This window comes from Aphidius gifuensis, linkage group LG6, assembly GCF_014905175.1.
Source record: "Aphidius gifuensis isolate YNYX2018 linkage group LG6, ASM1490517v1, whole genome shotgun sequence".
NCBI classification, from domain to species: Eukaryota; Metazoa; Arthropoda; class Insecta; order Hymenoptera; family Braconidae; genus Aphidius; species Aphidius gifuensis.
Genome location: NC_057793.1, coordinates 15,537,207 through 15,551,883, shown reverse-complemented (window position 1 = coordinate 15,551,883; position 14,677 = coordinate 15,537,207). Strand labels below are relative to the sequence as shown.

At 29.8% G+C, this 14,677-nt stretch overlaps 1 protein-coding gene across 3 annotated transcripts in view; it reads right to left on the bottom strand.

The window, feature by feature from the left end:
• Window positions 1-14,677, bottom strand: part of LOC122859575 (Bardet-Biedl syndrome 7 protein homolog) — a 129,490-nt gene that overhangs the window by 39,206 nt on the left and 75,607 nt on the right. For 2 of the 3 annotated variants that reach the window (XM_044163242.1, XM_044163244.1), the window contains one exon: window positions 3,260-4,002. In XM_044163242.1, the coding sequence (XP_044019177.1) occupies window positions 3,260-4,002 (743 nt within the window). The remainder of the gene's footprint in view (window positions 1-3,259; window positions 4,003-14,677) is intronic. The other variant, XM_044163243.1, reaches the window with a different exon arrangement.

The window sequence follows — 14,677 nt, the reverse complement described above, 5'->3', positions numbered from 1 at the left end:
TTTTTCCACAGGAACTTTGAATTTTTGTCACAGCATAGTAAACATCTTTTGTCAAATCTTTCAATAATTTACAATTTTTTGAAAGACGCTTAGTCTTGGTGTTTATCAGTTTTATATTATAATCATTTTTTTTGTCTAGATAATAATAATTACATTTGAAGAAGAGCTCACAAACTTTTTCTAATTTTTTTCGTTTTATGAGAAAATGAACTCACATTTGTTGTATTTTCCTCCCAAAAAAAAAGATCCAAGCATCCATCGATCGCTGCTTTCTCGATTTTTGTAAAATAATCATTATTTTTCATAAACTTGGCGATTCTGCTGGGTAAAAAGACATTAACTTTATCATTTAATGTAGCCATAACTCCATTGTATTCATTATGAATCTTCTGTAGAGCTGTTACTTTGTACTCTCTACTAACCTCCAACTCAGACATTTTTTTGACATCCAATTTGCTCTCCATTTTAGCAACATTATTTAGTTGTTGTTCCATTTCTATTGAATGCTGTTTTTCTACAAACATTTTAATTTCAAGCAAATAAATATGTATAAAATATAATACTAATTATCAATGTATATATGTATATTATTAAATTGCTTTCTCACCTTTCCTTACAGTCTTGATATTCGAATGATGAAATTTCAGAAAAACTTCTCGTTTATATAGGGATAAATACAATAGAATAGTAGAAGGAGTACTTATTCAAATGACACGTATTTAGAGTCAGCAAATTGTCACGTGCATATTAATTTTTTGCAATTAATACTTATTTTTTATCATAAACAATTAAATACTACGACAGCATTTTATTCGTTTATATTTGAAAATTCCACGTATCAAGAGTCAGCTAATTTTTTTGCAAAATTGTATTTTAAAAATATTTATGTATGGGACATGAAACGTGAGAAGTCCTACAAATAACCTTCGATAGCTCAGTTGGTAGAGCACTGGACTGTAATTGTATATTGTTATAAACAATTTAAAAAGTTATCCATCGGTCGTTTGTTCGAACCCGGCTCGAAGGAATGTTTTCTTGTTATTTAATGAGACAGGACATGAGACTTGAGAACATACGAATTGGGAACATACGACATGGGACATGAGAAATTGCTCTTTAAAATGACAAAATATAATTTTCCCGGTCAAATCTGTATTACCGACCCGGGGTCATTGAGAATGATAAATTTCTTTACCATCTCTGCATTACCGACAACTGAGAATTCAAATGAAAAATTTTTTTACCATCTCTGTTTTACCGACCGAGTTGCAGTCCCCTGTCCCCTCGCCGATCTACCTTTTTTCGACCTCCCTCTGATCCAGAACTCTATTAGGTACACTACTGATTTCAAAGAGGATTATAGCAATTTACCACTCGATGTTTCAACAAGATGGAATAGTTCATAGGAGTTAATAAAAGTTGGTCTGACTATAAAAAAATCTCTTTTTAAATTTGCTGAAGAAATTAAATCATTTAATCATCTTATAATAACAGAAGAAGAATGGAGATTATTAAAACTGCTAAAAAGATATTTAATTGGTTTTAAACAATTAACAAAAAAACTTGGTGGTGACCAATATGCTACACTTCCATCAGTCGTTGTTGGTATTAATCTTTTATTTGATCGAATAGAAAAAATATGCAAAGATCTCAAACATAATGAAGACGAGAATGAGACAATTATCAAAGCGTTTGAAGATTGTCAAGCTAAATTAATGAAGCATTATTAAAAATCAAATTGGATATACTGTGCGGTGTTAATCCTAGATCCTAGGCACAAGCTTGAAGCAATTGACTGTACAACTTGGGGCAGAGAAATGAAAGACGAATCCTTTAAAATTTTTAAACACATTCTGAAAACAGAATATATTGTAAATATTCATGAAACTGAGCAGCAAGATTTAGATCAATGTCTGGAAATTACTGAAAAACCTAATTTTGATGACAGTGCAGATGCTGATCCTTTATCGAGTGGTTTTTACGTAACTAAAACAAAAAAAAGCCTATTTTGGGAAAATGAACTTGATGACTATTTGAAACAGGATCGTATTAGAGAAGATCAAGAGATTTTGTTATGGTGGAAATCAAACCAAAATACTTATCCACGGCTTGCAAAAATGGCAAGAGACTTTTTGGCTATTTGTGCATCAAATGCTCTTGTAGAAAGGTTTTTTTCAAAGACAGGTCTTGTAATAAGAAAACACAGAAACGGCCTAAGTAATGAAAATGCAAAAAATTAACTTTGCTTGAATTCTTGGTTCAGTTGTTCATTAGCCGAAAAAGTTCAGAAAAGTTTGGAAAAAAATTATGGTGGAGCACGTGACCCCGAAAACCCAATTTAATATTCAACGATATATATATGTATAAAAAGATGTAAAAATATATTGCATATATAGAAGTATATATAGTAAATATATGAGCAGAAACGCCAATTACTATACTATTTTATCATGCGCAATAGAGATTTTAGACATTCATCTTTCAAGCCTGTCAAGTTAATGCGAAAGTTAACTGTCCAGTTATTTAATAAGTTATATTACTTATTTTCGGAAACCGTTCTTCTTGGACCGTAAAAGTTTCATTATGAATCAAGACATAGTTATGTAGTCAAAACAATATATTTTTAATTCAATTCAGAATAGTATATTTCGTTACAAGTGCCCACTCAGAGAGTGTGCTCTCAACGAATTTGGAGGGGCAAGCACGAGCCTTGGCGAGTGTTTCCCCTCCAAATGAGTTGTGAGCGGGCTCTCTGATTGGGCACATGTAACGAACCATATTTTATGTTACTAGGGTCAGTGGTAATAATGTGTGAATTTCTAAAAAGCGCACTACCCCTCTTGCGCTTTGGAAATTCACACATTATTCCCACCGCCCTTGTAACATAAAGTGTTTTTTCTGAACGAAGAAATGTTGTTTCAAAGACGTCATCGTTAACGTCTTAAAATAAAAAGTTTTCTTCGATCAAGACGTTAATCTCATCAAATTATGTCAAAAATAAAATACGATCAAAAAAAAAACATGTTCATTGAATCAGAATAATGATGTCTCAGCGAGTGAAATGCGGTAGTAAACGATTTTACAATTGCCGAATTGATGGACGGCGGAGGTTGAGTCGTCATTTGTCGTCATTGATGTCTAATGAAGTCAAATGATGTCTCCCTGATCACGAAACTACAGTGACTCTTACCAAGGTCCAACCGATTCAAACACCAACGTTTTTCTTTATCGTCATTAAAGTCATTTAAATTTGAATTACCTTTTTGAAGCTTCTCCTTTATCCCAATAAACAAATAAATCTATCACGGTTTCATAAAGTCTAGCAAGGATCTTTGGGTACTTGATCATTTGAAGTTTTAAGACATCTTCTTCTTTCAATAATTCCTGATACTCTGAGCTCAAATTTTCAGAATTTATTTTCATTTCCATCTCTTGCAAAGCTTCTAATATTTTCAATTTTTCTGTTAAAATATGAGCAGCTTCAAATCTTGGTAAAATAAGCTCTAAAACTCTTGCTATACTTTTTTCAGCCAAATCACAAAAAATATCTAATTTTATTTTTCTTTTAGTTCCTTCCCTCGTCAATAGATCTTTCATTATAATAATACTTTTGATATTTTCACTCAAAACCACTGTATTTCCTTTTTTGTATTTACATATAAGTACAGTTCCGGTAAAAGTTGAAATATATTTTAAAGTTGCTTCACCATCTTGTAAATTCGGACGCTCCGGGATATCAGGAAGAGCCAATGATAGCCACGCATGCATTTCAGAAACTGAGAAATTACCATTAAGTTCTAGCTTATTAAAAAGATCAGGAGAATATCTGGCACTTGTATCAGTCTCTGTAGAAAGGCGTGCATGGAGTGACAATGCATGAATAGGTATACGAATTTTTCGACATGCTTTTGGAGGTGTTTGAGTTGTTACATATATTTGAAAAGCTCCAGATTGTCCTTCAATTGTTCGAAATCGAGTTTCGATACGATTTGTATTTATCTGCTACATATAAAAAATAAATATAATAGATAAATGAATAAATAAATGAAAGTTATATAAGCCGTTAGACAAACGGTTGAATTATTTTATTTATGTGTAAACATCTTTGGCCTGTTAGTCCAATCTAAATAATAACAATCCAAAATAATAACAAAAACACACCTGTGTGAACCTTTCCCGTGATTGTCTTGTAGAAAATTTATATAATATTCATCAGCAAGATTGGAGATCCAAGAAACGCGACGTTGTTCGCGTTAAATTTAAGAAAATTTCAAAAAGATTTTAAAAAAGAAAAAAAAATATCTCTATGTGGAGAATCAAAAAAGACATATTTTTTTCAAACAAATGATATTCAGTTATAATTATTTAATCAATTAAAAACTAAAGTTTAATAATTTTTTTTTCGAAAAAAACATTATTTTTTCAGGTCTAACTCGTCATAACTTTGTTTATAATTAATGATTCGATTTAAAACTTGTTATATGGTTTTGTTATAGTCTAGCAATACTAAAAGTAACATCAAAATTATTATTTACTTGTATTGTTTTATTTTATTAATTTATTGCGTAATGCCGGTCAGAAAATATGTTTTTTTTTGAACTTTAAGCCCGAGATAAAATTTTCAAGCCTCTGAACGAGAGAGAAATCTATTTCTCTCTGAAAATAGTCTCTGTGAGTGCCTCCATAGAGATAATTCAGAGAGTGTTGATTTCATCTCTCGCTCAGAGAGTGTAGAGAGACTCTCTAATGTGTTTCCCTGTCAGAGAGTGTACAGAGACTCTACAAGCTATATCTAGCTAGTATTGATAGTATTGATTTATAAATTCTCGTATTATTACTAATTAAATCAATTATTATTACTAATTAAGGCAATTATTTATCTTTATCAAACCAGTAAAAAACTGCAAAAAAAAAAAAACTATTTACAACTGAAGCCTTTTTAAGAACGAACTCTGACGATATAGGGAATTTTATACGCGTACTGTAATTTGAATAATATTACGTTGTGATGTTACTACCGATAATATTTAAACGAAAATTTTTGACCCGATCTGGACTCGAACCCGGGACCTACTGGTTACAACCTGAGACACTACCCACTCAACCACAGCAGATATATTGTTAATACAGAGTGAATTTGTTTATTTGAATTTTGATCTCTCGTTCAGAGATGATTCGTCTCTGAAATAGAGATACTGCTTTTTTTTAAAGTACCTATCTCTCGTTCAGAGACGATTCGTCTCTGGGATAGAGACGCTCTTTTTTTTTAAAGTTAGGATCTCTCGCTCAGAGATGATTCGTCTCTGGAACAGAGAGTCTGCTTTTTTTTAAAGTATCTATCTCTCGCTCAGAGATGATTCGTCTCTGGAACAGAGAGTCTGCTTTTTTTTAAAGTATCTATCTCTTGTTCAGAGATGATTCGTCTCTCACAATTGTCGTAGAGATAGTGAGAGATCCTTCAGATATTGCTAGAGAGTGATAGAGAGGATTTAAATACTGGCCAGAGACTTAGATAGAGTTCAGAGGCGAAAAATTTCATCTCGGGAGATAAAAAAGGGTCGAGAAAATTTCGAAATTTAAAAACTTTTCAGTGGCCACATTGTTCATCTATGTATTAAGATGTTTTTCTCAAATTTTTAAATTTTTTAAGCAATAATTACCCAAGTTATTAATTAATTAACAAATTGTGAGCTGCCACTGCGACCGTAAGCCCGTAGCAAACGTACGCGCTGTCTTTAGTCACTGTAAATACTAGTCAATTAAAAAATTTAAAAATTTGAGAAAAATTTCTTAATATATAAATGAACAATGTGGCCACTGACAAGTTTTTAAATTCTAAAATTTTATCGACACTATTTTATCTTCAAGTTCAAAAAAATCATGCGTGTTGCGAGTACGCGCGGGGGAAGTGAAACTTCTTTTGGAGTGATTGCGGTCATTAAACTATAAGTTTCTTTCATTGATTTTTCTGTTGGTATTGACTATTCATATTACGGTCGGTATTCATAATATTGTTCATTTTATATTAACTAGTAAAATTTATATATTAAAATAATGCGGTAATTATGTCAGGAATTCAAGATATTCTTTGTGATATGTAATTTTTTTATATTATTTTAAATTATACAATAATAAAAAATGAGTATAAAATTTTGTATTATTATATATTTTTTTGTTATAAATTATTGTTGCCTAGAACGATATTGCCGTTCAGAAACGATTTTGAAGCTAATAGAGCATCAGGATTTTCCTGTAATTTTTTTGGTTACACTATTAAGAAAAATACCCCCCATCCGCATCGATTTCAGTTCATAAAGATGACGGTTCTGACATAATAGGAATCAGTGTGTAGATCAAGAAATACACACGTTCTTTGAGACTAATAAACAGTGTGTGAATTTCCAAAATAATGTGTAAATCTTAAATCATCGATAATACAGGGCCCTAATTCTAGTGCTATTGGATGCAAAAAATAAAAAGTATGGTGAATAGTTTATGTATGTGTATGCTATTTATATGTGGCTGTGTGTTTTCGAATGATTATTCATTTATTTCGTGTTGTTCAGTGTTGTTATTCTGCTATCGCATGATAAATATAAAAACAATATATAGATAATACTCGATTAATAAAGATTAAGTAAGCATTGAAAACTTTATATATCTTTTACCTAGAAAGTAATAATTAATGTGTACGGTTTTTTTTTGTTTTTTTTTTAAATCGTGTTTTCCATTGTTTGTCAGTTGTCATTGATTATTACTTTCAATTTAATTTAATTTTATATATTGATTATTAATTCAATTAATTTTTTGTTTTTTATGATTTGACTTCCCAGGTAGGAGTTCTCGGGCTTGAACAACCGTGCCAGGCTTGTGTGAGGGTCGTGTATCAAGCCTTGGGAGCACAGGCTTGACACAAGACTGTCCCCGTTGTTTTTAACCGGCCTCACACAGGCCTCAATAAACCAAGCCTGTGTCAAGCCTGTTTTTTTTGTTTTCCCCGGTCTCACACGAGCCTCGTTAACACAGGCTTGACACAAGACTGTCTCCGTTGTTTTTAACCGGCCTCACACAGGCCTCAATAATCCAAGCCTGTGTCAAGCCTGTGTTTTTTGTTTTCGCCGGCCTCACACGAGACTTGTGTCAAGCCCGTTTTACCAAGCCTCACACGGGACTTGACTTGTGCATATATTCAATTAAAAAAAAAAAAATTATATTAATTAGATCTATAAATTGTAAATAGAAATTTTAAATAACAATTATTAGGTTTTGACTATCGTGCCAGGCTTTTACAAGGACTGTGAATTGACTCTCAAATAAATTCATTTATATAAAAAATTTTGACTGACTCTTTCATTAATACCCCGGTGGTTGACTTGATAGAGCATTGGAGTTCTACGTGAGTGACCTAGGATCGATCCCCCGTTACGTCGTTTATTTTCGTTCATATAATTATCGTTAATTCAAATTGTATCGCGTAAAAAATAATGTCAACTTAATAAATTAATAATAATTGTTTATTTATATTTTTTTATAATTTTTTTCGCAAGCCGGTGTCAAGCCTGGGAACACACGACTGTGTCGAGCCTGGGAACACAAGCCTGTGTCAAGCCCGATACACTAGTCCGACACCAGCAAATACATCGTGAACATTCCAGACTTGACACAGGCTAGTGTCTCAAGCCTGACACAGGCCCGAGAGCCGGGTAATCAGGCTTGTCCCAGGCTTGTGCCCCTCGTCACTTCCTACCTGGGTTGTACTGTTTTATTTTTTATTAAATCAAGTTTAATTATTTTATTTTATTATTTTTAGTTGTTTTATTATTATTTTTAGGGAAGTTTAATTTCCTATTGTTTTCGCTTTTCTTCTGGACCCCCCAACCGTGGTAGACACCCCCCCCCCCTACGAAATTTTTTAAGTCCCTTAATCTCAATACAATAAATATAGAAAATATTAGTAAATATAGAGAAATAATCACCGAATATAAAGAAAAATACGATAATTATAGGAAAATATCAGGAAGATATCGATGAATATAGAGGAAAATATAGAAAATTATAGGAAAATATCAAGGAAAAATTACTGAATATAAAAAAAAGTACGATAAATATAGAAAATAACAGTAAATATTGTAATGTCCGGTGGTTAAACGCCTGAACTTTTTCTTTTTTTTTAATTAATAAAATATATAATATCAGGGTGTATTTTGGCAATCCTAACTCCATCTAACGCATGACAAGTGTATTGCATTGGAAGGATTAAGAGTCATTGCACCCTCGAATAAAATGTAACACTGACCGTAAGGTCAGTTGGCAACAATGCTTATTTGCAAAGAAATGATTAATAATACATTAATGAAATGAATGATACCGATAAAATCCTAAAATTATAAGGATTCTGTCGATCCCACTTATATAATTTTCCACTAATTAGGAATAATATTAAATAATAAATTAAAGTCAGACCATATAGGCCGACCAATAACAAGCAACATAAGGAAAATGGAAAATGAACCAAGGAAAACCGAACATCCCCGAACGATGCCCTCTCACCCTTATGGATTTGTGCATCGATGAGGATTCCGAGGGATGTTCGATCGTTCACTCTTGGGTTGTTAGTCGACCAGGACACCGCCCTTCCAGCTCTATTAGCTTTGGCACTTTGCCTCGACGAATTTTAATTGTCTAAAGAACTTAGAATAATTTTTACAAAACGATAATTATAGGAAAAGAAATTATACATCTACCAATTAATTCATTTGCAGGTAAAATTATTTTGGCAAAAAAAAAATTATAATATGACTTCAACAACAACTAAAACGTTAAATCCTGATTTAACCGAGGGAAAAAAGTAAATCAAATAAATAAAATCGAATTCGACCATTTCATAAATAAATATTTGACATTGACAGTCTAAAATCATGGTACAACCAAATGAGTAAAAACAAAGAATTTAAAAAGTTAGAAGAAAGCGATTCCGGACATGAAGATGACCCATTAGAAGGAACAAGCAAAACGAATGAATGGTATATTATATAACTAGTACGAGAAGTAGGTGATTCTTGCACGATTTTGAAGGTGTCAATACGAGTCACCAGGAGTTGAAAACGACCTGGTGACGAGTACGACACTTTCAAAGTCGTGGAGGATCACACAGTAAAAAAAAATTGGTAATTCGTTTGTAATTTGTAGACTTTAGTCGTTTGTCAAATTTTTGTTTGTTAATTTAACAAAAAAAAATTTGTAAAATCTTTTTACAAATTTTATTTGTTAATTTTACAAACAAAAAATTTGTAAAATATTTTTACAAACTCCGTTTGTTAATTTTACAAACTCTGTTTGTTAATTTTACAAACAAAAAATTTGTAAAATGTTTTTACCAACTGCGTTTGTTAATTTTACAAATAAAAAATTTGTAAAATGTTTTTACAAACTCCGTTTGTTAATTTTACAAATTTTTTTGTGTTAAATTGGCTCGAAGCATATAAATGAAGATTTAATGTAAAAATAAGTAGAATATTTGAAAAAATCTCCCGCTTGTAACTATTGCGTGGAATACGCATGCCCAAAATTATGAACACGAGTGCACACGAATACAGCCATCTTGCATACGGTCGGATTTAGTCGGACGATGTGTTTTTAGAAGCAGCTGATCTTAGACAACACGTGAAGCAGTTTTTTTCTTCAACAACAAATAAATAATTATTAAATGATAATTATAATAAATAAATAATTGGTGTTTTCAATAACTTCATCAAGTAAGTGAATTTAAAGTGATTTATAAATCCCTTCAAGATTATTTATAAATGTTATTTTATATTTTCAATTGATTCTTAATCGATAACTTGATAACAATATATGCTTGTTTACAATATTCTCGAAGATACTTGATAATTAATTAATTGTTAAATATCAGGTAATATTGTATGAAAATGAATGAATTAGAAGGAATTCCTGATCAATATCAATTCTCGAATGAGCAAGTGTCATCTGTATGGAAATTATTGTTCAGTATGGAAATGAAAAAAAATGGGTACAGCTATCAGAGCATTTTATATATGCTGATATAATTCACAAAGGTTTATTACTTATTTACTTTGTTTAATTCACTTAAGAATTTGTTTGATTAATATATATTTTTTTAAATTTCAAAGTATATGAAATATATGCATTACCTGGCGAGCAAGAAATTGAGATTACTGATCTAAATGATGTTTTAATTGATAAAGATATATTGTGTAATTTTATACGTTCAAGTGGTCATAGCTTGACAATTAAACTTAGACAGAAAATAGTCAATTTGTTAGATATATGTAAGATTTTTTTGCTTTTTTATTTTATTGAAATTATTAACTAAAAAATTGATTATTTGTTGACATTATAATACTATGTGATGTTTTTTCAGCTAAAAATATAGTTGCTAATGTTATACAAGCTCATGGACTAAAGCATGCTGATGGTAGCACAAGTGCTGATGTTATACCAGTACCATCAGATGAAGCAATTGATGTCAATGATGACGAAGAGCCTTTACCAAAAAAGCCAAAATTAATAAAAAAAATAACTGGTGACGTAGTTTCAGCTGAAGTAAGTTGTTGAGAAATAATTTGAATTGTATTTTTTTTTTTTTTTTTCATTTTAGTGAATATCTAATTTTTTTATTTTATCAAGCAACTGAAAGAACTTCTTGTTAATCACTCATATGGAGATGAAATATTTGAATCATACAGTGATTTAGGGTATTTAACAAAAAAATGTAGAAAAGTTGTTGTCAATATTGTGGCAAGTGAACTTTTAAAACATAAAAAAATAACTCAGAGAAATCTTTGGAATGAAGAAAAAGTTCAGTGTGCCAAAGCAATTATTGAAGTATTCCCAAAGCTTGGTTCATTAGATTCTGGTTATGTGAGTTCAATGAAAAAATTTTTTAAACTTATTAATAAATTAATTTTAACCTTTTAATTTTATTAATATTTATTTTACAAATTCAACAGAAACATTTTTATGATCCTGAAACGAGATGTGGTTTTATTTCTGATGCCTTGGGAAATTCAAGTAGACGGTTCCAAAAAAGAAAAACAGCAGTACCTCAACATGAAATAAATAATAATATCGTACAAGAACGAGTAGATGAAAGTGAAGTAGTTAATGATGCAATTGAATTCATGCAAACAGCAACAAAAGATCAAAAAGAATTAATTATTGAAAAAATCAAATTAACATTTAAACTTCGACGATATAAATACTTGGACGAGCGTTTTCTTGAGGTTTTTCCAAGATTCTTAGATATCCCTGACCTGGTAATTATTTTTATTATTTATCATTCATCTGAGATTTTTTTTTATTTTATGAATTTATCTATACAGATCAACGTAGAATTCAACTTATTGTATCCAAGCATTGAGCAAGATATATTTTTAAGCTTGTATCCTGAGTATATAAACGCAATTTTACATGTTTTTGCTAACGAGAAAATTAACTCGATTTTGCTAGGTACGTATTGTAAAGTTTAATACATATTAAATTAAAATAATTTTTTCAGCAGTTGTTATTTAAATGATAAAAATTTTTTTTTAGATTGGGATCGAGTTTCTAATTCTCTCATTGCACTTGTTGCACTTATACCACCAACTGTACATGGTAAAAAATTAGCATCTAGAGATAAGCTGGTAAACATAGTTACAAAGTTGATATTTTTCCAGAAGGTATACAAGATCTATATTAAATATGAAAAATAAGATGAAGAAAAAGATTTTTTTTTCATCAACTCATAGATCAATGTATAGTTTTTATTTCTTTAATTTTTTTTTTTTTTTGTTGATAGTCAGGAACTCCATTGCAATCGCCTTTAAATCAAGGTCGTTCTCAGCTAAAATTAATTGCCATTGGCCCAAGTAAACGAGCTATTCATCAATATTATATTGAAATTGATAGCAAATTTATCTTGCTTCAAACAATTAATGTTGTCGAAGCAATCACCTATCTTTTTAAAGCACATTATGTATTTCATGTAGATTTTCATAGTGACTTGAAAAACTTTTGGACATTTCTTCAAAATTATTTTTTCAAAATAAAAAGTAATTCCACAACCAGTGCCAAGGAAGTTTACACAAAAATTAATATTTCAAAAACAAATTTGGAATCAAATAATAATTAATGATAATAATCTTTGAGTAATCAACAGTAATTAGATTTCAGCAATAGCTTTTTGCTTTTCAATTGAACTTGTAACATGACATTTCTGCCAGTTATCTTCTCGGACCGCTTGTTACCGCCATTTTACCTGTAAATTGTCCTTTTTAATAAATCAAGCTAAAGAACTAATAAATCCAACATAATAATAATAATAATTCGTATCCAAAAACATAATAATTAAAATCAGGGGTTTTCAAATCACCTTAAAACCGGAAAAGGCATAACACAATCTCGCGCTCAGAACACATTCATACCTGGACAATTACACAATTAAATAATGAATAAAACAACCGAAACAAGCAATCTAGAGGAAAGCCGCAGGGTCGCTCAGTGTGTGGGTTTTGGTAGAAGGGCCGGATAAAGCTGTTATAATTAATTTTACCTGAAAATAATAATTAATAAATACCCCAAAATAATAACAAAAGAAACACAATTAATTCATTTACTTTATATTTATTTATCAAACACAAACTCAATTATCAACGTAACTCAAATAGCCAACGTAACTCAAAATACTAATTACTAATCCATATTTATCTCAAAAATCCTATTCTAAAGGGGACCGCGTCCAACAAAATATTAATTATTAATTAATTAATAAACTAAATCTATTAAACGAATGTATCAAAAGTATCATAATTAACTCGAGGATCCGCCTTGAGTTGATCATCCAAAAACAAAGCTAAACAAAAGGTAACACATGGTGGTTGATCCACCATGTCCAACATACAAAAATAACCTCCAACTCACCGTCGCCAGACGACTGGTTAAAACAGAGGTCCAGTCAGTCTGACGTCTCAAAGACAAGAGAGCGAGTTTTTCCTCACTAATTATTTTAATCTATTTTAAATACCGAAAAGAAAAGGGGGATTTTCCCTACGCTAGTATGACTTGATGTTGATGGTGTCGCTAGTTGAGGAGTCGGACCCTTGTCTATGTGGCTTAGCCTTTAAGGCAACGAGAATCGTTACAAACTGTAGAATTATTTTGATGTATTAATAATTTATAAATTAGTAAATAATTTTTATAGTAGATTAAAATTTTATTTTATATCTTTGGAAAGTGATGATACTGTTTGGAACTTTTTAAGAAATTTTAATATAAACTTGATTATCACAAAAAAGATATTACGATAATATAATATTTCCAAAAACTTAATTTAATATATTCATCATTTGATACACTGATTATAATAAGCCATTGAATAATTGTTAATTTTGAATACTAAAAATAGTATAAAATTAGTTAAACAAAATTATAAAATTATAATCAATTAAATACACTAAATATAAAAAAAAAAAAAACAAATAATTGCAAGTGCAAAATTAATCTTTAGAAATTCAATAAGATTATTTTGTAAAATATTACAATGCACAGATTTTAAATCACATGAAAAAAAAAATTATATCTTTCTATTGAACAAATAGAAATGCTTTTTTATTAGAAAAAAATAAAAAATTAGAATATTAAAAAGAAACTGTACTTTTTGGTATAAAAAATAACTTGTAAAACTTAAATGAGTGAGATACAGTTTGAGTCAATATTATTATAAGATATTAAAAACTTTAATTGTTAAAATTTTATAATTATAATTTGAAAATATTATTTAAGGTTCCTTGTGATAAAAAAATGGCGTATCAGTGCTATAAGTGTACATTTAACACTCATACTATAACTAATTTTTTTTCTCATTTGCGATTTCAACATCATTTACTTGAGGGGCCAAAATTAACATTGAGTTGTTGTTTTGGATGTACAAACATCTATCACACTTACAGTGGATTCAGAAAGCATATTGAAAAATGTAAATTAAAACAAAATAATTCATTGTTAAAGACATTTAATGAAACTAAAAGAAATGATAATATTTTGGAAAATGATTTTGATAGTAATAGTGGTAAAGAATCAAGTAGTAGTAAACACAATAAAAGAGATATCACAGACATTAAAATACAAACTAAAAATGATAAATTTCTTGATTTCGTTCGAAGTATGTATGTATTAGGGTTAGCTGATACTTCTATCAATTTAATTTTATCAAAAATGTCTGAAATTTTAGTACCCTTGTTAGATGATTTAGTATCAGCATCAGATTCTAATGAACGCTCAAAATTATCAAATAAATTTAAATTTGCTTTAGGAAATATAATGACTAGTTACAATCGAAATAAAATATTTCAAAGACATATTGTTGAACCAGTTAAAAAAACTCATAGCATAAGAATGGATAAGAAATTCGATAAAGATACCAATACTTACGTGGAAGTACTGGTTACAAGTACTTTTTCATATGTTCCTTTATTAGATACACTTCAGTTTTTATTTCAAGATAAATTTCATCAACAATGTTTGACTAAAAAATTTGCTGATAATAATTCTCAAATACAAAACGTATACAGAAGTTACAAAGATGGTAGTGTATTTAAAAATAATACATTTTTTCAAATAAATAAAATTTCGATTCATCTACAAATTTATTATGACG